The sequence below is a fragment of the Drosophila grimshawi genome, unplaced genomic scaffold (assembly GCF_018153295.1).
Source record: "Drosophila grimshawi isolate 15287-2541.00 unplaced genomic scaffold, ASM1815329v1 contig_1377, whole genome shotgun sequence".
Taxonomy (NCBI): Eukaryota; Metazoa; Arthropoda; class Insecta; order Diptera; family Drosophilidae; genus Drosophila; species Drosophila grimshawi.
The window spans coordinates 9,958,663-9,982,971 of NW_025062900.1; the positions used below are offsets into that span (position 1 = coordinate 9,958,663).

General features: G+C 40.6%; 2 protein-coding genes across 2 annotated transcripts; both read right to left on the reverse strand.

Annotated features, from left to right (window-relative positions):
* Window positions 1–2,694: 2,694 nt before the first annotated feature.
* On the reverse strand, window positions 2,695–7,132 carry LOC6562941 (glutamate receptor ionotropic, kainate 2). Its single transcript, XM_001988568.2, has 11 exons — window positions 6,933–7,132; window positions 6,676–6,831; window positions 6,541–6,603; window positions 5,759–5,962; window positions 5,493–5,704; window positions 5,231–5,353; window positions 4,920–5,162; window positions 4,432–4,848; window positions 4,004–4,227; window positions 3,116–3,944; window positions 2,695–3,058 (listed from the first exon to the last, which is right to left on the reverse strand). The coding sequence occupies exons 1-11, from the start codon at window positions 7,012–7,014 to the stop codon at window positions 2,789–2,791; spliced, it is 2,823 nt and encodes a 940-aa protein (XP_001988604.1). The 5' UTR covers window positions 7,015–7,132; the 3' UTR covers window positions 2,695–2,788.
* Window positions 7,133–20,851: 13,719 nt separating this feature from the next.
* On the reverse strand, window positions 20,852–21,364 carry LOC6571829. The gene is made up of 2 exons (XM_001997962.3): window positions 21,298–21,364; window positions 20,852–21,232 (listed from the first exon to the last, which is right to left on the reverse strand). Exons 1-2 carry the CDS (start codon window positions 21,362–21,364, stop codon window positions 20,916–20,918), a joined length of 384 nt encoding a protein of 127 aa, XP_001997998.2. The 3' UTR covers window positions 20,852–20,915.
* Window positions 21,365–24,309: the final 2,945 nt, after the last annotated feature.

Here is a 24,309-nt window from a genome sequence, read left to right on the forward strand (position 1 = left end):
AGTGAAGTAATAATAACATTTAATGTTTCAATTTTGTCTACAAGTATAAACAAATTGATCAATTATTGTTCGATTTTTATTATAGAATCGTATAAATTTAAATGAAATAATTATTAAATAAAGATAATTATTGAAACATAAATTAAATAATTATTCCATTTTAATCTTGGAAATTTAAATTAAATAATTTATTTAAATAATGCGCAGAAATCGAAGATCAAAAGGGTTTTTTTTTAATATTTATTCATGTAATATAATTTACTTATTTATATTTATATATTTATTTACAACTTAATCAATATATAGCATAATATTGGACAATTCCAAAATCAATGGCTTCTCTCTGGCAATTTATATTATATTATTACACATCTGTATAAAATTCCGACTTTTCTCAACGCTCATCTCAAAAATTGAGTTGAGGGAATCGTTTTGAGTTGCCTTTGCAAAAGCAATTTGCTCCTTGTGCTTTGTTCTCGATGGGAAGGAACTCCAAGGAGCCACTGCAAAGCCTCAAACTAAAAGTCACACTAGCAATTGATTGCTGTGAAATCGTGCTATAAATCGCAAGTCACCTTCTCTATATATATATATATATATATTTATATATGATCTTTTGCACGCTGCTGCTGCTGCTGCACTTTGCAGTTAATTAAAAATGCTGCCCGCTTGTTTCCAGCCATGTGAGCCGAGGATTTATATTGGCTAATTGCCTACTTCTGCTTCTTCTGCTGCTGCGGCTCCTTCAACATTTGCCTCGTGAATTTCAATTGCAATCTGTTTGGCCGTCAAGTGTTGCAAGTGGCGCACTAAACTCAATTCCAGTGTGTGTAAGTGTTATTGGCTTTTCTTCTTTGCCACACACCTTTTACAGTCTATCAAATTTTAAGAGCTGTTAATTGCTCTGCTAATCTCTGCAAAACAGATTTAACCTCACTTCATAATTTGCCTCTAATCACTCGCACTCAATTTCCAGCCAATGACAAATACCCAAATTTAACTTTCAGCTTCTTTGTCCGTCTCTTTGACTGCTTTTTTTCTTTTCTTAGTCCTCTGGCCGCTGTCGTCTGTCGTTGACTCGCTCCCAGTGGCAGGCAGCAACAAATGTTCAAAAATTTGTTAACATCAAAAAGTACATTAAAGGCTCAAAGAATGCGCTTTCGTGCGGAAATTGCTTACGTGCGTGGCATTAACAAATGACATTCTACCAATACACACGCACACACACACGCAAACAAACTCACACACACAGTGAACACCACCCGTCGTATAAGACCATTCCCCCTCCTTCAGTTTTTTCGCGTTTGGGGTTGCATTTGTGTGGATTGTGTGGATTATGTCGCTTTGTCGCTCGGCCTTCAGCCATTGGCCAGCGGTGGTGAGTATGACTCTCCGGCTTGTGCGCATGGTAAACCAACGGCAACAAGTGTGTTGAGTTTGTGTGTAGACTTTTTACCTAGCGCTGTTAACGAGCAGCAGCAGTAAACTGTAACAGTAACAAGGGGGAGGGGGTGTGTGCTACTCAATTGACGTCAAAAGTCACTTCACAACAAAATAATTTAAAAATTGCTGACACAATGAGCCAAAATACAAAGCAGAATGCAATGCGATATGCCAAAAAAAAAAAAATTATTTTATTTATTTCTCATGTCCAGCGAAAGTTCTGCGACTTGTTGTGGTTGTTGCATCGCTGTTCATCTTACAGCAGTAAACCAACAAAGGACAAAGGCGACACAACACACAATGACAACAACAACAACGACAAGCGCGTATTTTCCACTCAATCGCCGCTCTGCTTCACATATCCCACTTCCCCTTTTCCACTTCCCATTTGCAGCCATTTGCAGCTGCAGTTTCATCTGCTCGACGGCGCTCGAAGCTGTTTTAATAATTATACCCTGTACAGGGTAAATAAAGGGGTAAGTTTATTTACATAGTTGACATTGAAAGTTGCTTTACAAAATCTTTGTAAACAGAATTTTTGTTATTTTTTTTTTTTAGCACACATTAAAAGTAGGAAGAATTCTCACCTGGAAATCGGAAAACTATCTTTATTTTTGTCCCCTTGAGATTAAAATTGTATTCAAATAAAAATTAACAATTTATAAGTTTCAGAACATTGTGTAAACAAGTTTTATTTTAAATATCTGCTATACATGAAATATTTTTTTTTTAATCTAACTGCTAAAAATTAAACTTATCTTTCCTAACAAAGAAAATATGATCAAATCAAAGGAGGGTATTCTCTCGTCGATCACAGACGAGCTCTCGCTGGAGATAGGGCGTGGTGGGCGAGGGGCAGAGAAGAGGAAAGACGTCGTTCGTCAGTTGCTGCTGGGATATAAAATGTCAATAAGCTCCAATAACGCAATTGACAAGCTGAGGCAGCTTTGGTGGCGCCCTGCGTTGGCAAGCGGCAAAGAGCACCAAATAAACGAAAATGACACAGAGTCAAGTTAACAGGGAGAGGTGGGAGAGGGGAGGGGGCGAGGGTGGCGATGGGGTTGGGGGTCTTGTCACGTTAACGTGGTTGCAGGCTGCCCAGCGAGCCGTGTGGCAAGTTCGAAAGCACCACGCAACGCTATGCAGCAGAGAGGACTCGCCTCAAATAACGCGCCCTGCGGCGACCTCGAAGTAATTTCAAGCTTAAAGAACCTGCAAATTGATTACACAGCGATGGGCCTTGACATTCCTTCATTTCTTCATTTATTTTTTATTATTATTTAATATTTTTATTTTTTGGATTATTATTGAGGAGAGATTATAAGGAGAATGAAGAGTGAAAATATCAGACGCGTGCTTCGTGCTGCTCCTTGTCCTTCTCCTCGCTGCTGCTACCTGCTCGGCTCTGCGGCGGCAATTCGCGCATCTCCTCAGAGGAGCGGCCAAGGACAATGCGACGCGCTGACTTCGGTGTCCGCTCCATGGACTTCTCCGTTGATTGGCGCGACGTGGCGCCCAAACTGGAGGCCGGCGTATTGCGTGCAATTGGCTTTTTGTTGTTCCACACGCACAGCACGAACAGCATCTCCTTTCTGAGGGCTTCCTTGAACCGCAACTGGAAAGGGAACCGATTCAACACAATTGAAACACAATTGAAACAATTGCAACTTACACGTTCTTCGAGTGCCACTTGTTGCACATAGACAAGAAACTCGGTGATGCCAATGAGAAAGGCAATCAGAATGCCCACATAGAGCGTGTAGAAGATGCCACGCAGCTCCTCGAAGGTCATGTCTGGGGTGGCATCCGGATCGGGTTCCTCGAAGCAGCTGGCATTGGGATTCTTCCACCACTTCTGCTTTAGATTGTACAGTTCGCCTCGCTCGCTCAGCCGCAAGATGGCAACACTCAAATTGGAACGGTACTCGGCGCCAAAGGGTACCGCAATCGCATAATGCTTCTCCCCAAACTTCTCGCCCACCGCCCTCAGATCGCAGTGCTGCTCGCGATTATACTCGAGCGTTGTCGTCTCCATGAGGAACATATAGTCACCGCAGCTAGCCAGCACTCGCTCAACACCCTCATCATTATCCTTGGTGTAGGCCGAGGGATCATCCTGGTTCATCAGATTGAAGGCCAGGCGATAGACCGTCTCATTGGACTCGGCCAACAGGTTATAGGTGCTTCCACCGAGAATGGTGCCAAACTTAACATCCTTTTGCGCACTCAGATCTTTGAGATTGCCGATGCTGCCCTCCATCTTGGAGCTGGTCAAAAAGGCAGCCAAATTGGCCGTATACGAATTGGCAATAATGATGGCAAATATCCACCAAGTGGCCTCAAACAGACGCACCTGTGGACTCCGGGGCAAAATGTCACAGCCAGCTGTCATTATCGATGCCACCGTCAGCCAAAATGTATTATGCAAATGCCACTGATTCTCCAAGGCGTCCGGATCATGATTGCAAGGATGCGCATTCACCCACTCATCCTTGGCGATTCTAAAAATAAAATAGGCAATTAAATAGCCAAAAACATTAAGCATACTTGTATTATTTACCTTGCTATGATGACCTTGAGGAAGGACATGGCAAACACAGATATGAGTATCCAAATCCAGACCTCTCCGCCAAAGGGCTTCAGATAGGCATGCAGCTCCTTCTCCTTGTGCGGACTCTTGTAGGCCAGTATGCTGACACCCAGCTGCATAAAGGGCACCGTAAAATCAACAGCTGTGCGACGAGCTTGAGTGATTGTCAAATCACAAATGCCCATGTGAGCATCCTGCGTATTACAAAAGCATTTCAATTAAAATTAAAAAAATTTAATTAGTTAGACGGATATGTCTATATCGACACTGTTAGTGATGCTGATCAAGAATATATATGCTATGTCAAGGCGGAGACTTCTCCTTCTCCTTCCTGCGTTAAAAACTTTTCATTCTGAATTGGATTGAGTAATCACTGACTTTGACTAACTTTTACTCACATTATTGATGATTTCACCAATGATGCCATTCCACTGTTTCGTATCCTTGTCCTGTTTGCCATACTGCTGATCCGCCACAGGCAGAAATATATACTCGAATCCCACCTCTTGCGCAATGGCATCGATGAGATCCACAGCATATCCTTGGTATATTGCATTGCCCGTCAAATTGAGTTCCATTGCGGTCTCGTTCCGGGAGAAATAGGGCGGACCAATGCGGGTGGCAACGCGATAGACAACCTTCTTCTGCACCTTCATCTCCATGTCCAGCTGGGTTATCTGGCCCCTTGTGTCCCACACGGCGATGCCAATGTTATCGGTGGGGTCATAAATTTCAATATTGAAATTAATTCGCTGTCCATCCTCGTCAAACTGTAAATTGCTGGTGCGAAAATTCGTGCTATTCACACCGGAAGTCTGCGAACGGAAGTTGCAAAGATTAGTGTGCTTGGTGGTGTCTCAACTCACCCCCATGGCCACCCATTTACCCCCTTCATAAGGCGCGTCAAGAAGCGACCCATTGGCCAAGGACGCCCACCGGAGGTGGCCAAATCACAATTCATGCGAGGCACCGCCATTCGATCCGGATAGAAGTAGCTGGCATTTCGCCAGGATTGTACAAACAGCTGGACTCCATCGTTTATCAGGTCATGCAATAAAGTGCGTACAGGCTCATTGTTCTCATACACAACACTGTCACGTTGTGACACATAGCCATATAGACGAAGGTGCTACATAGGAAAGAGTTCAGCATTAGTAAGAGATACTAGATCCTGTATCTGTCGACAGATCCACTTACGGCTGGTGGCTCCGGAGTGAGCAGTATACGGGCTGCGGTTATGTTCACGGCAAATGTTTCATTATCCGCAGTGAGCTCCTCCAGATGATCACTGTATGTCTCCAGATTGGTGAGGAAAATGTGCTGCAAGTTGGGATCCAGATACAGAAATGGGTAATTGCATAGAAATGTATATAAATCCAATGTTCTTTTCAACATTTGAAAAATTAAATAAATATTAAAAACTGGATTCAAGCAACTTTGCCCACTTCTCGATACTCACATTAAACTGTCCGGTTAAGCCGAACTCCGATGAGGAGTTGAGCAGCTCGACGAGCATATCGGGAGCACAGTCCAAGACCACACGACGCTCTCCCCGGATGCTCTTCCACATCACACGATAGTCGTCGTCCTTTGTGTATTTACGCACACGTACCACATCATTGTGCATGTCGCACAGTTGCAACAGATCTTGCAACCGGGCATTTGCCTTGGCTGGGAGTGTACACCGATCAAAGACAGTTAGTTATGCAACACAGAGCAACTCACCATCATCTGCATCGTAGACAATTGTGAATTTTCGCCAGCCATAATTCTGCACAATATCCGCATAGGCCTTGGAGAGCATCAGCTGTGAGGGATACAGATTGAGGCTCATTTGATGGTTCGGCTTCTCCTCCATATGCTCCTCATCGGACATATCGAACTCAATATGTGGTATCCCAGTACTATTGCACACTAGAGCAACGATGTCTGTTAGGGGTATAAGCGAAGAATAGTTGTCTTTAAATTAATAATAATATGGAATTTATTGTTTATAAAACCAATCTATTTTTGATTATGATTCGAGTTACAGATTAATACTGCCTTTGAATTAGACAAAGTAGACAATAATAAAAAAAAATGCTATATGTAAAAATCTAACAGGTTTTAAAAGCATTCAATTAAACTTTTGAAATGTGATAATTATTAATTTACTTAGTTAGTAATTTCTACAATACTTTTTAGAATATTATTCAAATATTATAGGTGTGATATAGTTTTACTAGTCACATTCAAATTCTATGGTAGCTAAAATATCTCAAATGCTCTATTTTCATATTGTTGCTCTTTCTATCTCTATCTATCTATCTATATATCTCTCTCTCTGTCTGTCTATTTACAAACAAAACTTTTTGTCGGCATTTTTCACTTTTGCTTGTCAGTCGCCATTCGCTTTCGACAAGCTTTTAGCGGCTATTCGCATTTCTATTTTGCTTTGCGTGTTCTACACAAATTTTCCACCAGACAACTGGTCTATAAGTCCACTCCGCTTTCCCCTATTTACTTACCGCTAGCCGCTTGTGAACTTGGTCCAAAAATAGCGGCGACACCATTATCAATTAGATCGCAGGCTAAAAGTGAAGATTATTTGTGTTATCTTTTTTTAATGAGTATTTCGAGTATTGCAAATACAAAATTCGCACCGTGTTCTTGAAGAATAACGCTGCCATCCTCGGGCTTTAAACGTTTTATCAAAGGATATATGAAAGAGCCTTGGTCAGGTTGAGGTCCATTAATAGAATTTATAACCGACATAAATTCCTTCTCCAGCTCCAGTTCATTGTCGTAGAAAAGGGCACCTGAGTATGGGCAAGGGGGAAAGCTTTTCATATACGACTGTTTCGACATTTATATATATACATATATATATATCTATGTGTATCTATTTGGCTTGCCTCACCAATGCTGATTTGTTGCTGCAGGCTGTTGTTCACCAAAAATGCACTCCAAATGCAGCAGAGCACAGCAATTCCATGCCACATATTTTCGCTTGCTGAGCAGACTGGAATTTTCAGTGTGCAATTTCAGCAATTTTACAAAACACAAATATTTTACCGTATTACGTATGTTTCTTCTCGTTGAGTGTGCACGGAAAACTGAAAAGAGCTTTTCTGCCATCGATGGAAAATAGAATTTTGACAGCAGCTGTTCTTTTTTTTTTTGGAAAAGCTCTTTGAGCCAGCTGATCAGGCTGATCAGCATCAAAGTTGTAGAATTATTTTGAATACACTGCAGATAAGTTGATCAACGTTTGTCAAATGATTTTCACGCAAATTTATGAAATTTACATATAAAAATAAATATTTTTAATTATATTTTCCGCTAAATTTTAAAAATATCGAAATTACGATATGTAAACCTATCAAAAAATCATTTTTTCGTCTCGTAATCTTTCCTTATTCCAAAGATAATATTAGAAAACGCAAACTTTACGCATCTTAAAGCAGATTCTGTGAATTGCAAACAGCATTTATCTTAATCAACCCAACCTCCTCCCTTCACACCTCCCCCCTCAGCATACGCAGAGAACTGTGTTTTTGTGTTAGTGCCACGCCCCATGGCCATATGGCACCGCCCCCTAACACAAGTCGGCTTATTTCTGGTCTATTGAAATGAATATAAACGGTATTTTTGCATTATCCTCACCATCCCACCACTGTTGCTGTTTTCCCGTTTCCGTTTTGCTACCTGTTGGCCTTTGTCGACAAATTATTCAAATTTCGGCTGCAGCCCAACCGAAAAAAAAACGAAAAAAAAAACAAAAAAACGAAGAAAAAAAAATAAAAGGTTGACTTCAACGGCAAAACGTGTTTGGCATCAATAAAATCCTGAAGGCAAACAGAGCAAAGGCTAAAATGACACCAGCGGCCATATTGTTACTTGTTTTTCAACGCCATGCACAAAGAAAACACATACACCACACACACACACCCACACACACAGACAAAAACGACACACACATATATACATATATATATGTATATATATATGACACACACGCACACCATTAAAATATGTTAATGTGTGTGTGTTTTTAGTGAATGTGTTTTCTATGCAAATTTATATCGTTGCCATGAGTTGTCAGCACTTTCCCCTCTTCCCCTCGCCTATCTCGTCTCGCATTGGGTTTTATTCTATGAAAAATTGACACCTCATCACTTTTCAATAGAAATCAATGGCCCACAAACCACACCCCCCAAATGCTTCCTCGCACCACTCCCCGCTCTCTTATGGAAATACAATTTGCGCTCACTTCCTGTGACTTTTACACGGGTTGTGCCTGTGTCTGTGTGTGTGTGTGTGTTTGTGTGTGTGTTTTAAATGGCTGTGTGTGATTGAGGTGCGTTCCTTAAGGAAAATAGTGCTGCCATTGACATGTTCGCTGTGCTCCCTTTCCAGAAACCCCAGGGGAGCTAATCGTTGTGCTTTTAATGGGACTGCAAAGAGGGTATTTTTTATAGCCTGGTGACAAAATGAGTGACAGATAGAAGATGGCATTTTCAATATTATAATTATACTCTTTATTGAGGCGATGTTTTTACAGTTTAATCATAATTTTAGCTAATATAGAAGAGAAGAGAGCATATTAAGTTTTATTATAAAAAGAAACATTTAGAAGAAGTCATTTTCGATATTATTATTACAATTTTTATTGAGGCGATGTAGAGAAGAAGAGAAGAGGAGAGAGCATATTAAGTTTTGATAAAAGAACAACTCTTGGTTTTTCAATTAGAAGATATATATATGCCAATTATTTGACTTTATAATAAAGCACTATATCCACCTGATAACTGTGTCTTTTGAGATTATATTACCATATCAAACTTAAATATGTTCTTTGTCTGCAAGCTTCTTTCTTTATTTTCTTGTTCCTTGCGAAAACAAAACACAAGACTGAAATTGGACAGGCGAAATATAGTTTTGAATCAAGAGGTAAGCTGGGCCAACAGCAACAACTACAGCAGCAAAAAAGGAGCATCAGCAAAACGCGTAACAAATTTTAGAGCAAAGAACTTACACAACATTTTCTATTACACACAATATTTATGGTTATCATGCATTGCCAGCCGCAGACAAAATACCCCAGGCACCACCAACAACATGGACACATGTATGAAATAAAGTGGCAGGCAGACAGACAGATAGACAGACAGACAGACAGGACGACTGTTGGCCTGGCCAACAAATCCAAATCCAAGTTCAAATCCAGCGCAGCAACTGCAGAAGAATCTGCAAATACGAAAAAAAAAAAAAGCAAGCAAAACTTTTTCCTGCTAGGTAATAAGAGAAAAAATACCGTTATGCAGGGTTGACGGGATTTCGGGGAGGTGAGGACTGGTCTAGCGAGTAGTTGGTGCAAAAAAGTTTTTAATACTTGCCATAATGTTGCCAAAAGGATTATCCAAAAGAATGACTTTTAATGGAGACAGGAAGTAAGCGCATAACAGACAGAAGTATTAACTGTTTCCTTCCGCCGTACAGCTGCCCCCCCACCCCCCATCCTACAGCCCTCTCTCCTCACTACATATCCTCTTTCCTTCTCCGCTCAGACAGAAGTAGACACATACATATACAAATACAGTTGCTAAACATTGCTAGTTGTTGTTGTTGCTTGCTGGTTTGCTGCTGGGATTTACCGAATATGTGCATGTGTGTGTGTGTGTGTGTGGGGGCATGTAATTGTGTGTGTGTCTGCCACATAAGCTGTGCGGAAATATTGCAGTTTGCTCATACCGGTAGCGTGGTCGAAAAGCTTATGCTTATTTTTATTTGCAGGCAGACCAAATACATGCCCAGTGTCTCTTCTGAAGTAGAGGATTAGACTAAACTCTTCCAAGGCTCTCGTCCTTTGGCATTCTCCAGTGAATTCACAGTGGCATAAAATGGCGAACTTCTTAGTGTAGATTATTAGCTTTATTTAAGTACAAGAAAATCACCTAGATGATGCCTATTCTTATATTCCTGTGGAACCCGTAGCGAACTAATGGGAATTTTTACTCGTTTCTCTCTTCTACTGACATCTCTTAAGAGTATTGAATACAGATCTGAGATCATTACACATATTTTAAAATAAATTAACTTATATATATATATATATATATCTTTAGCCACAAACAGTGCACTTAGAGTCAATAGCAATTATTAATAAGACGTTTTCAATACATTTAAACCTAAACGGACAGAGTTGGCAACGCCAAGACTGCGCAACCAGTCTAGGAGAGAAGGGAACAAGGATGAGTGGAAGGAGGGATGATGTGGCATTCTTCAATATATATTTTTGCGCTCATTTTGCATTTTAATGAGTTTAGCAACGTTGAGCAACGGCCTGAAATATGAGCCACAGCAAGGCTAGCGACGACAGCCGCCCATTATTTTTTTATTTTTATTTTTACCAGCCAGGCGTCATTTTTTGCTTCTTCTTCTTTGGCTGCTGCTGCTGCTGTTTCCGCTCTATTATTCTAAGAAAGTGCGCTAAGTCGGTTTAACAACGCGCCGGCCGTGTCATCCATGCCACGGCTACCATAGCAGTCTGTCTGCCTGGCTGCCTGCCTGCTGCAGGATATTGCTTTAATTGAAATTTATGCTAAATAGATTGACACTAATGAGCAATGGCTGTTGATGCTGCTGCTGCTGATGCTGCTGCTGCTGTCCATGATCCTACTCCTGCTGCTGCTCTACTGCTGCTGCTCCTGTCAAGGTAATTCTAGTCGATGCCAAAAACCATCTACATAATTAAATTGCTTTCCACTCATTTTTCTGCTATATTTGTTTTTTCGGTGACCTCTTCGCCCTAGTAGGCGTCAACCAAAATTATTATTATTATTATTCTAGCTTGTTTTCCTCTCACACGCACACACACACACGCACATTTCTCAATTTGCATAGTAAATCGCTATCCAACAAATGTCTACTTCCGTTTTGGCTAAGTGCTAGATTTCCGCTGCGGAAGTGACTCTTGCGACATGTTCTTGTTGTTGAGCAAGTGGCTTCCATTTCTTATTACAACTTTTGCCACCACACACAGATCTATAGCAGCATCGATCTAGCCTGCCCCTTCTGCCTCTTTCTTCGTCTTCTGCTGCTTCTTCTGCTTTCTGGCTTTCTTCATGTGCCCGTCTCTTTCTTTTGTTGCGTTGCAAATGTACATTTATTGCCTTGGTGACGGAAATGAGTTTTTGTCGTAAACTTTTATGGCAATAAACGTAGCTTGTTAGCATTGAGGCTCCAGCAGTAGCTATGGAGACAGGAGCAAGAGCCTGACAAACGATGAAAACAACAAGAGGGGCGTAAGAGGGGTATGAGCAATTGTTGAGCGTTCTCGACGGACGAATACCTCAGCATTCCAAGACCAAATTATGTTAGAAACTCCCAATACAACTCGATAGTTTTTAGGACTTATCTTAAGTGATGCTGAATTGATAAGTTTGAAAGAGAATGAACAGAAATTGTAAACTTTTAGTACTGATTTGTGTGTGACTGTTTTTTTTTTAATATCTATGAATCAGTGTCTGTTGAATATTATTGCACAGCTCCATAATACCCTTTTGTAGTCAATTAACTTCGTTAGGGTGTCAACCAAAAGAAAATGCATTACGGAAGTTACGCACTTGGCACTGACTGCCACACTGATTCAGCCACAGTCGCAGTCGCATCTCACTGCTCGCAGTTTCAAAGCTGTGAGTACGGAAACCAACGCCGTGGTCATGGAAAATAAAACCTAGAATGCACATATATGTATATAATATAGAGGGAAATATGTATAAATAAGTAGGTTGTGCAACTTTTAGCCCGTTTCCTTCGACAGCAGCTCACACATTGACACGCTGCATAAAAGTAGCAGATAGTGAATGTTAAGGGGCGGAGCTTGGGTGGTGCGTTGATGCCTGCAAGGACAATTCCTCGCGAGCATTTTCCATTACATTTGCTCCGTCACGGCACATTTCTCTCGCATGTTGACTAACCAGAACCAGAGTTCACAATGGTGTGTGTGTGTGGCAGCTCTTCCGTTTCCTGCTTGACAACAGTTACACCCACCTACCGACCACACCACCTGCATAACCATCCACAGAACTGTTCTCCGCTGTTATCATATCTGGGCTTTTGTTTCATTTCTGTTGTCTCATGCTTTTAATTCTTTTAACAATAGCGCTAAAAGTTGTGCATTGAACACTTGGCTGCGCCAACAAAAAAATATCTATATATATATATTTATATATATATAAATGCTATGGAAATGGTACTGTAAAGTATACAGCAGGCCACGCCCACTCACACAATGCCCTCAAAAGATAACAAAAATATTGTTTGCCGCAAATGCAATTGTTGCCAAAGAAAAAACCCAGGCATAAACTGCAAGGGGCCTGCGTTGGGCAAAAGCGTTGGGTGGCACTTGTTAGGTGGGTGCGGTGTGACTGCTATGGTTTTTCATTTGTTTCACTTTATTCACACGCCGCAGCGAAACTTGGCTGACTGGGCGCAACGTGTACAGCATCCTGTTTCCGCTGAAAAGTTTCATTTCCCATACGCTCCTGCCTGCCAGTTATTGCTGTTGTTATTGTTTTTCATACGGCTGCTGCTGTTGCTATGATAAAGCTCAAAATTAACTTTTGAAATAAACAACAAAAGCAACTTCAGCTTCAGCTTCAGATGGCCAGCCAGTCTCTTTCGTAGCAATGATAGGCATCCACCAGAGCCTCCTTTTCTCTCCTCCACATATACATATCATGTGTGTAAAACAGGCAATGTGGCTTACAAAATCTTAAAATAAGAAATGCCAGTTGACTTTTTCATGAGTTGCTGAAATTTTAATACCCTACGAAAAATATACGTTATACAAAACTGATCTGAGCACACATCTTCTCCCATACTGCAGAGCAATGTTAAATCGAATTTTTTATTACACAAACAGTTTTTTAAATTGCAGTCGATTCTTTCTGTGGAAGTTATAATTCATAGTTAAAACAATAAAAATATTTAAAAGCAAAATGACAGGGAAAATGAATGTGTATCGCTGATAAGGAAATAAATAAATTCTTCTGGTCAAAACTATAAAATACCTTTTGAATACAACACTCAGAACAATAGAGTACTACAAAAAACCAATCATGACCAAATCAACAATATATAAAACAATTTCAGTTCTTCTCTAGCATATTTTCCATTTCTCAAACAAAATTCAAACACCCACTGCAAGTGTATCAGCAAAGAACAGGCCAAAGAATATATGGCAAGCATTAAGCATGAAGTATATCTTGCAAGCCGCCCCGGAGAGACCCATTCGGTGAATAATAAGGTAACACGTGTTTACAACTGTTGCCATACTCATTGGTTGCATGCATGTGCGTGAGGCATGCACACCTTACATCAGCACATTTGATTTTTAGGCACGTAAAAAATATGAAAAATTTCGCATACACAAGTTCATAACTCGCTGCCCAAAATGGCAAAGGAAGAGGACAGCGATGACGATGGCGATGGCGATGACAATGAGATTGACGTTGGGGATGAGGATACTGGATCTTTTATACCGTAGGCATGCATATTAAATATGAAATCCGGAGTCGTGCCGCAGCTACTTCATCTATGGGACGCACATGCGAGCATTGAGGGTTAGGGAGAGTAAGAGAGAATAAGTACATTGGCAAGTTATTGGGAGCACGCCCCAAGTTCTTCCCCTGCATCAGCTCCTTCTCGTCATCAACACGAAAAGCAATCAAATTGCAAAAATTTGTTTCATTTTCTGCGATAACATGACTTGAATTTGATGAATGCTTTGGCAAGCCAAGACCGGCAATTGTGGGCGGCATGGGGCCGTTGGTGGTGGCGGTATAGCCATGAACAAGGTGCAGGGCAAAATGAAAGCCAGAATATTGGCAACGAAAGCCATCCAAATGCCAATCTCAGCGCACTTTTTACGACACCACAGAGGCTGCGGGGGAATGGCACAACAACAGCAAAAAAAATGTGCAGATATCGCCAAATGAAAGAGTTATGAATCCGCAACTTTGTTGGCCGTAGACGCCCCTAGCGCTGCTCACTAAGGCAAAGGGAGATAGACGTTAGCGGCAGGAAGTGAGCGGAGCTCGTATGAATGCCAATGCCGATTACTAATACGCCCCGTACTTCACCAGCTCCCACCAACCCGCTTTGTGCTGTGTGCTGCCTAGTTCCCAGTCTGCACTCAAAAAAATATATATGATTTGGAATTTTGCAAAATCCATCAAGAAGAACATACATTTTTAACTTCTTAGTCGAGTCTTCTTAGTCGAGTTTTAAAATGCTTATTCTGTGCCGGCTCAGAGCAAAGCTTTAATACTTTTAAGACATATCAAACATAATTTTTGTCTTTATTTATTTAAATCAAACACATCAAATTTGGCTCGCAGACAAACTTTTTTCTGAGTGTTTGTCGGAGGATTAAAATAAATGCTGCGCATTTGTATGTGCTGCACGGAGGGCAACTCGATACGTTGGTAAAGTGGGTTATGGCTTATGGCTTATGGCTAAGACCATACGCGATAACCGCTATTTATGTATAGCAGTCTATTTTGAAGGGGCATCTGCACTGGCCACCTACGCTCCCTCTTCTGCACTCCCTATTCACTACTCCCAATCCCCATATGCCCACTCTGCAAGCCGTTGACGCCTTCCGGCCACTGAACATCAGTTGGGTAAACAATTTTTTGGCTTAATTTTTGCGAGTATATATATATAAATTTGAAGGGTCTTTGCATTGGCCCCTACGGGCGGCTTTCACCAACGTCAAGTTGACGGGGCCAGCTCAAAAACATTACGAAAATTGTAATTACGACCACGTCAAAAGCAGTTGGTGCACAAACAAAGCCTCTGCGGCCAGAAATAAATGACCAAAACAAGTTGACCCATCCCCGACTCATTACTCCAGCAGCCTACTGACAATTCCACCCTCACCAGGCCCGGAAGGTCATTGCGAGTTGGTGGTTGCTGCCGCTGCTGTTCCTGCTGCTGCTGCTGGTGGCAGTGGAGTGCGGTAAGCGAAAATGTCGAAAATTAAAAGAAAATTGTGTTCATTTAAGAGTTTTTGCCGCTTCGCTGACATAAAAAAAAAAAAACAGGCAATAAAATGTTAATTTCTGCATAATGGAAATGTGTGCGAGCAGTCAAAAGCATTATCCTTCGCATGCCACCAAAATTACTTACTGAAGTATCTGACTTTACACCAAGTTCAGCTTCCGCAGGATTTCAAATCCAAGGAGTCCAAGAAAATTGCCAAAAATGTCTGTTTGTTAAACTCACATTTGAGCACAATCATGACTAGATCGCTTACTCGCTCCCTTTAATTGAAATAATCTGATTTCTTGCTTTTGGACACATTTTACAATAACAATTTATACATTTTTCTTATTTACATATTTTATATATTGCCTATAAGCAGTGTGCATAGTTAATTTTGAGCTTAGAAGGCTTTCGATGCCTATTAATAACAAATCCCAAACATTTACATAAATTATCTAACTTGAACCAATGCAAAATAAAATTGTATAAGAAATGTACAAACATAATTCAAGTTAAAAATGGTATCAGTGGAATCTAGCAAAGAAATTTATATTTTATATAGTATATAAACGTGTCTGCTGTCAATACTCTAACTGTCCCCTTCAATTTTGTTTGAAGCAAATGCTTCGATACTTTAAATAACATTTCCCTTCACTTCGAGGACCAAATTGTGAGCGTAGCTTTCCGTTCTCATTAGTGGAAAAATGATGGAATTTGTGCTGGCTTTCCATCTGTAAGCTGTAAGCTGCTTTTGGCATTTTCTTAGCATATGCAGCTCCATCACTCTACCTTTTCGATATTTCTATGTATGTATATAAATTTCATGAGGGTCCATTTAATATAGCTTTCCATTTAAGCCGCTTTGTTGCCAAGGGCAACTCGATTATTGTTGCCTTTTACTTTTTCAACTGAAAGCAGTCAATGCATAATTTAAATCGCCGCCGCCGCCGCCCGCACCCAAACTCACTCCCCCTGCCCTGATATAATACAAAAGTGTTTGCCAGTCACATTATCGAAATGTTTTCATGTTTCAAAATAGGCGAAATATTGGCAGCCGGGTAGCATTTCAATCGTGCGATATATGACACATCATCAAAGTTGGTATATTTCATTATTCGACATTGATATCCTTTGAATCATTTCCCTTCACCCCCCGCCCCACGCCTCTTCTCTTCTCTACCTCACCCACATATCCATATCGTTTGCGTGTTGCGTGTCAGAGTTCAATATGGCAATTCCAAGGCGAGCAACAAAACACAATCAGAAACACAAACAACATTCAAGTGTTACACTTTACTCGATCTAGATGCGGTGCTCTGGTTCCAAGGGGTGCTCGGGCTGGTTCGGTGGGTGCTTCGCTGAGTGGTGCAAGAAATTTTCATTTCATTTCGCGCGTCATTTGAGGCGGCGCCGCTTGAAATTGTTGCAATGTTGCTGTTCTACCCTATAGCAATCAAGTGGGTCACAGAGAGTATAACAAGTCTGTGCAAATTTTTGCAAATATTATTTAAATCTGGAGACAGCTACGTAAATACGAAAACAATCTATAAATCTACAAGTTTTATATTTCACATAATTTTAAATTATTTTTTAGATTGGGCTCACTGCATGGTATCTGTTAGTCTGGCATACTGCTTATGAATATTTCAACTTGTTGTTATGGTGCCAATGATTGATTGACAACACTCTGCAAACTCTACAGATTTCATATAATAATGTGTCGATTTTATTTTTAAAATTTCTTATAACTTTTATATATTTTTTGGGGAACCTCATTCCAGAGTATCTTTTAGTCTTGGATAGTTGCAAAAAATGTTTTGACTTTTTGTTGTTGTTATGGTTTCAATGATTGAAATCGCATAAAAACAAAAGCAGCCGGGGGCGTTAAGCGTTTGGGAGGTTGAGGTGCACGTGGTAGGGGGCGGGGCATCAAAAATATTTACAAGTGTGCGCGGCACAAGTTTTGCCGTTCGATATTTTTGTGTTGCGTTACATTTTAAGAGGGAAGGGGCAGGGGGAGGGGGTGCTAGAAGAGGGTCTGCGATTTGATTTGCCTCATGCCAGGTTAACGTAAAAGTTTTGATTGTTTTTCGCGTTTCAATTTCGCCCCCGCCTCGCCCAATTTTCGATCCTAATGACAGTCGAACATGCCATGAAATATGAGTTGATTGCCCAAAAAATGGAAAAAAATAAAGAAAATAAAGAAAATCGCTCGAAACGCTAGATGGTGCTATTGCCGACTATTGACGGGTTATAAATTAGATCGTAAGTCTGCGAAATTTCACTCACTGGTGCTTGGGAGCCCAATTTTTGTCGTCGCTCCAAAAAACAAGCTCATTAGTCAGCGGCAATTACTTCTAATTAATGTGCTTTGTTGCAAGAGAGTATGAAATTCTTGCTTAAATTTTGCAGCGCGTTCTCAGCTTGTGCCTCTTTTGGTCCTTGACTAACAGCAAATGCCTTTTACCTTTTTCTTACACGCCAATTAACTCTGAACGCTCATTACAGGCTGCTGCTGACTGGGGGCAGGTTGGTGGGTGGATGGGGCCGTTGGGAGGCTGGCTAGTTGTGTCACTCTTTGGTGCAACGGGGCGTATTAATTAGCCACTCGAATTCAGCGCGCGACCTCCCCACTTGCCACACAGAGGTAGACAGCAGGTGGCAGCTGGGCGGTATGCTTCGAATGTTTCATTTTGCAGGCAGTTCAAAAACTGTCGTTCTACTTCCCCATCCCATCTCATCCCATTCCCCAGCATCGGCCCCTGCCCTGCCCCAGCTCCTTCGTTGGTATCGTCGTTAGCATTACGTCAACTAATTGGCTTCATTTGGGGTTGCCTTGTGGCTGCTGTACGGCAACTGCAAGCGAACTCTGGCTTTTATACATACATATGTCTCTCTATGTGTGTGTGTGTGCGGCATCCAGGCAATCAGGATTTTCTAATTGGCAATGAAAGGCGCATAATTTATGAATATATCGCGTACTTATTTCATGCCACACTTGGCAGCAAAATGTGGTTGCCTACAGCATACAATCTATATGTAGCATCAAGAGAATTTCAGCTTGTTGTGTTTATTGTGTTTGCGATCAATAGTCGACCTCTGCTTCCATCTCTCTCTCTCTCTCTCTCTCTCTCTCTCTCTCTCTGATTTGAGTTGGCATAACAGACTGACATCATTTTAGTGGCACTGCGTTTTGCGGCTTATATCCCCAACAAACAGCAAAATAGCAAAGCAACAGCAGCACAACTAAATCCATGGAAAATAAATACGTTTGCATTTGTGATCGACTTGGATATATCAACTGATTATGTAACAATAAATGATATTTTCATCACAATAAAATACTAAGCGAGGATAGACTTAAAATTATATATGAGTAAAATGGATTTCAGTGTAAATGCAAAATTATTCACAATGAAAACATTTGTGTGGAATTTCGCAGACCGATTTCTACAGTGGTTCGGATAGTTATAAATTGTATCCATAAATTGTAATTGTATCAAAATGTGAAGATAATTAAGAAGAGCTTTAATATCTCCCTCGTTCACTGCAAATGCATAAGAACAATATTAGTTCCCTTAGTGGCACAGGGTATTATGAGCACAACATAACCGTCTCGTCTGGCAAACAAAAATATGCACGAGTGGCACTTTACACGCTTATTTCTTTTTTATCTTTGGTGGCTAGGTTGTTGAGATAAAAAAAAAAAATATGTGAAATGCAAGAGAAGAAAAGTGAAATAAAATAAAAATCCATCAGACCGCAATTCACTTGGTTTTTCGCCAAAGCGAGTCGAGTGCCAAAGTTTCGCCTTTTTATTGCGCATTTTGGACACGCCGGAAAAGTCAAAAATTGCATTTTTCCCTTTCCGTACTATATATATGCAATAGTTGTTGTTATCACAGTCTGTATATGTGTGTGAATTTGCTTTTTATTTTAATTTCCCACGACAGCGCATGGGGCGTATGAAAGAGAAAGAGCTGCCTTTCAGCTTGCCCTCATCTTTCCTGCCTCTCGCTCCCGCTCCCGCCCGGTTATTGCTCGCCATCTCTTTCCGTACATTTTACGTTAATGTAAAAATTGTGCACTGATGTAAGTGCGTCTTCTGCACATCAGCACCATCCGTCCGAGCCTTCTGACAGCCGCAAAACCAAACAGCCATAGCCCCTGGCACACCCCTTTTCCCGTTGTTTTGTGCCACCCACTGCACCTGTTTGCTTTTAAATAAAAACGAATTAAACTGTGCACTAATATGCGTTTATTATTTATGTTTATATTTATTCGTGTGTGCATGTTGCAAATTAATTGCACTTGGCAAAAGTTAAGTGAACACACAGACAAAACGAGCACAAGTGCTCGAGTCGAGGATACATAAGTGGCATATTCTCAGTTTTTAAAATCCATTGCGAAATAACTTTTATGATTTTTGGGCCGATTATTATAAATAGTCGGAGGGCTGGTATTGAAAGTGGACTAGAATATTGGGTATATTAGTAGAAATTTGATTCTAAAATAACTACTTGTTAAATGTTTGCTTGTTATATAATTGTGTTTTTTTTTTAAAGCCATATCTCTACAGATGATAACCTCACAACCTTATAATACAGGGTATTAAAAGTATATATGCGACCAGAGCACATTTACCTTCACATTGTGTTCTGTGTGGATGTGTGTTGGTGCCTGAAAATGTGTCACTGTGGAAATTGCTATATCAGCATTAGTCCACATCCATTCAAAGTCGATCCACACACACACACACACACACACATACTGGCATCTCCTTAACATTCTCATGCATATTATATAATTTTCCATATGCGGATTAGTCTTAAGCCCATAAGCCGCCCACAGGGCCAACAACTGGGAAAACTAACTACATGCAACAACAGTCACTGGGAGAGCACCACATTCAACCACCACACCACACCGCCCACCAACAAGCAATAACAAGCAACAACAAGAAACAACAAAAGCAACAACAGTTTCATAAATCGCTTTCGGTTTGCAGCTTGAGTTTTGCGGCTGGCAGCGCGACAGCGGCTTATAATTTGTTTGACAAGCATCAAACTCGCTTCCCCCCACATCCCCCTTCCTCTCATACCCTCCCAGCACACACATACATATATAGTTATGCCTCGCTCTATGATTTGCTGTTCGGGTAAGACAAAAATCGGTACACAATTCCACAACGCTCTCCTCCTCTCCGCACTGGCAGTAATCTTTCTCCTCAGCATCATGAGCATGAAATCCGATTGTCTCATATATATGTATATATATATATGTATATATAAACCCTCGCTCGCTCTCTGTCTTCCCGTGCCACTATCAGTCTCGCTGAAAATTTGAATTGTCAAGCATATGATTATGTCGTAAGCATTTTAGTTGAATGCTCTCCGCCATTAGTGGGCAAATGTGGAGTGCACTTACCTAAATATGTACATAGTCTATGAATGGGCGTCGTTTGAGCCGACAGCGGAATCTCACGTTACAGTTGCATATTGTTTGACTAGCTGATGTTAACGGTCTTTGTTCGGCCTTTTTTTTAATATTTTATCTAGCACATTTTTCGAAATATGAGACTCTTACTTGGTAAACATATAATTTCCATTGAATAGTTTAACATCAATTTTCAAACTCACAGCATATAACATCGCTATAAGAAACGCATTAAATAATTGTTTTTTCATGGTTCTTTACTGAATCTAAAGTCATTCGGCTGAAAAGCATAAAATGCATTCAAAGTTTCGATGTGATACCAAATCAAAATTAATGAAATATGTTGTGAAAATTTGGTATTTCTTTGTCGTCTTTTGGTTGGTTTTTAACCAATTGTTAGAACTTTAACAATCTATTTTGCATTTTTCTTTCTAACAAGATCATTAGGACACTCTTCTCTGGCAAGGTGCACCTGCATCTGTTTGGTGAGCTCTCCGGGTCGTGTGGCCCAAGCCTTAATCACTTGTTCCGCCTGTAAGGGGTTACTCATCTGGAAGACAAATCCATTTGCAGAACAATCATGCCTCGCCTGCTCCACTTCACCAATCAGATTAAATAGCTTGAGATCCTTGAGCAAATCTCGGGCGAAAAAAACTGGAACCATGGCGGTGATGTCCGGTGTTTCGCCGTCAATGGGCGTCACATGCAATTGGGATGCAGTCACAGCATCTGATAAATTAAAACATCTGACGAGTTAGCATTATTTTTATTATATTGTATATTATTTTACTCACCATCATATTGTGCATTGACAGACATCAACAGCAGCGCTACAAACGCCACAACATTCATAAATGCCATTGTTGAATTCCAGCTAAAGTCTCGAAAATAACTGATCGTCAAGCTGCGAGCTGATCGAGCACAGAGTGACTCCTTATCATTGACTCCTTATCAGCAGCTGTACAGCGCTGATAGCACACAGGTCAATTCTTAATAATTGCTTTCTTTTAAAGATCGGCATATGCATTTAACGGCCAAATAAGTTAAGTTCGGCCAGAAGTAAGTTATTTTTTGCCTCATGTCATCAACTGGCTTAAAATGATATTCCAGAGAAATACTCTGTTCTAAGTTCAAATATAACGGAATGTAAGAATCCTACAGTGATTTTCGATTTTAACAATTTTTAATCCCGAGTCTATTTTGTCATATTTTGTTCTTTAGATTAGTTGTACACCTGAAAAAAGTTGTCTTAAGCTACATTTCTGCCACGCTTTTAATTACAACTCAGCCTCTTATGACTTGTTTAACCAGTTTTTGCATGGGCAAACTCACACCGCTTTGAAGTGACATCAGTCGGGAGTTTTATCTGGCACTCAGCCAGTTGCTTAATGATGCATATGTGTCGCCGCCATTTGTTGTGGACAGTGTATCAAGTCAGCAGCAGCAGAGATATGCCAGCCGCCCGAAACCAATTAGGAACAGTGCCAAAAATAACAAGTTGAAGCGTAGAGCACAACAGATACGGGGCAACACAAGTAGAGCACAATTAAAATACTTCAACTAAGAATATATTTGTGCAATTAGAAAATACTCTGTACTTGGGTCTACTAAGAGATTCTGTATAATCAAGTCGACTAATTTTATTTTGCAGAGGGTCTATATAGTATTTTAACTTATTTGAAAAAATCTGTGGAAAGATGAGTTGTTGTATGATAAACTTCTTTCTTTACCAAGCATTATATATTATCAACATTGAACTACTGTATTACGTATCTAAGCCAATCGATAGTATAATGCTAAATTAAGGACAGTCGACAGTTTTACGAAAATCTATTATCAATATTGAACCTTGAACTAACTTCTAATGAGAAATTTGCCAACAGCAAACTTTTTAATATAATTTTTTAACCTTACGCCCACGTCCATGGTTGTCGGAGTAACATGCATAAATGAAAATCAGAAAAATGTGAAACACTTTCAGCAGGCAGGCGATATCATCGAATTTCATGCACTATCAAAGTCAATTTCCTGTCAGTGCCGCACAACGACAATGACAACGACAACAAGCTGAAGAAGAAGAAGAAGAAGGCCTGCGGTGGCAACTCTGGTCGAGTTTCGCCCTGTCTCGTCTCGTCTTCTGCCCGGCAGTCACAAAAATAATTTATTCAACTGGATACGTTTGGCGCTGTTGGCTGTTTGGCGGTCGTCGGTCCACCGACTCGATGGCTGCCCTGCGGTTCATTGTCAGTTAAGCTTTTTAAAAGAAAACCACTTAGAATGTTGACATTATCCTTCACTTTCTATTTATTTTGTCATTTAATCAACTTCCTGCTTGACTGTCGTCATCGTCATCGTTCCCGCCTGTCGTCGCTATGGCGCACCCTCCCTTTTATTCCATTTGGTTGGTCTGATTTGCATACCAAATACAGATGCGGGGGTTTCGGAGCCTTTGGGGGGGTTCGACTGGGCTGAGGTGGCGCCGCATCTTGAGCTGGACGCCAGTTGTTGTCTCCAAGTATTTACTCCAGTCTGCGCCAATCAGTCAACTTCTACATTGCTCCCACTCTCTCTCTAGTAAATAAAAATTGCTTTTTGAGGCATAACCTGTGGCCTACCATACAGTCGAACCGTCCTCCTCGATCTCAATGGACTCAATTTGATAGCTGACTGAACGACCCGCCAGCGGGTTCGTATAGCCCCCACCGACTCATCGACTCCTTGAGTTTCCCACCCACTTGCTTGCTCATTTAGCGTTATTAAAGCAATTCTATGAATATTTTAAAGGCTTTTGTTTGGCCATAGCGTTGCCATAAAAGGTTTAGTGTTTCCCTTCGAAGCCAAAGGAAAATGCACAAAAGCATTCACAGACTTCAAGGCAAATATTACGAGTATGTAAATAATGTGGCATGAGTAAGAATGACTATCTTGCATTCCCCTTCCTTATGTGAACAACTAAATAACTGTCTTGGCGATGTACTGAGGAGAGGGCTAAGGATTGGGCGATTTTGGCCACTTTGTTTCACTCGCCACATTATAAGTTGAAAGCATCCGAACCCTAAGCCGCATTTGGGCAATCGGGCGAACAAAAGGCAAAGTCCACAACTGAATGGACTATTGTTTTATTTTAGGCATCAAAATGGTTTTAATTTGCCACTTTGTAAAATGCTAAAGAAAGCCACGCGCATTAGAAGAAGAGATAATTTCTTATTCTGCGCCCATTTGTCGCGGAAAGAAGGTCGCTTAAATGTAGTCACAACTGGCTCGATGCAAATACTAAACTAAAAAATGTAGAATGATTCGCAAGTTTGCCATTCACAGATTCATTTTTTTCACCATTTTAATTCAATTTGCAACTTACTCCTTTCCCGAATCGCATATAATATGTTTTCCGGTATGTGTGCGCACAGAGAATATTCTAGTCGACCACTTTTAATAACATATTTCCCAAATTTATATTGCTTTTGTCTATAACGAATATTTTTTAGTCGCTCTCAGCGAGCACGCAAGAAAAAAGTTGGCCTGAGAGCAATTATGTATACTCTTATACAGCCAGCAGTGAAATACATGTATATAAAAACTAGAGCAATCTCTGAAGTGGTAGGCGGGGATATGATGGCGTAAAATATGATGGGAAACTTTTTTGTTCACTTGTTGTTTTTTGTACTTAAAATAGCCTGGCTGCTGCTGCCTGCTTGCTGCTGGTTGCTTGTGTCTATTGCTGTTTCCGCCGGCTTAATGCTGAAATAATTATGCGCCAAAGTTGATTCTCATGCTAGCCACCCTCAAACAAACTCTCGACTCAAGTA

Excerpts from the sequence above, each read along its gene's own strand:
- LOC6571829 (XM_001997962.3), bottom strand. The coding sequence starts at position 21,364 with ATGGCATTTATGAATGTTGTGGCGTTTGTAGCGCTGCTGTTGATGTCT. Across the intron at positions 21,233-21,297 it reads TGTCAATGCACAATATGATG|ATGCTGTGACTGCATCCCAA; the intron begins GTGAGTAAAATA and ends TTAATTTATCAG.
- LOC6562941 (XM_001988568.2), bottom strand. The coding sequence starts at position 7,014 with ATGTGGCATGGAATTGCTGTGCTCTGCTGCATTTGGAGTGCATTTTTG. Across the intron at positions 6,832-6,932 it reads GCAGCAACAAATCAGCATTG|GTGCCCTTTTCTACGACAAT; the intron begins GTGAGGCAAGCC and ends GCCCATACTCAG. Across the intron at positions 3,945-4,003 it reads CTCAAGGTCATCATAGCAAG|AATCGCCAAGGATGAGTGGG; the intron begins GTAAATAATACA and ends TTTTATTTTTAG.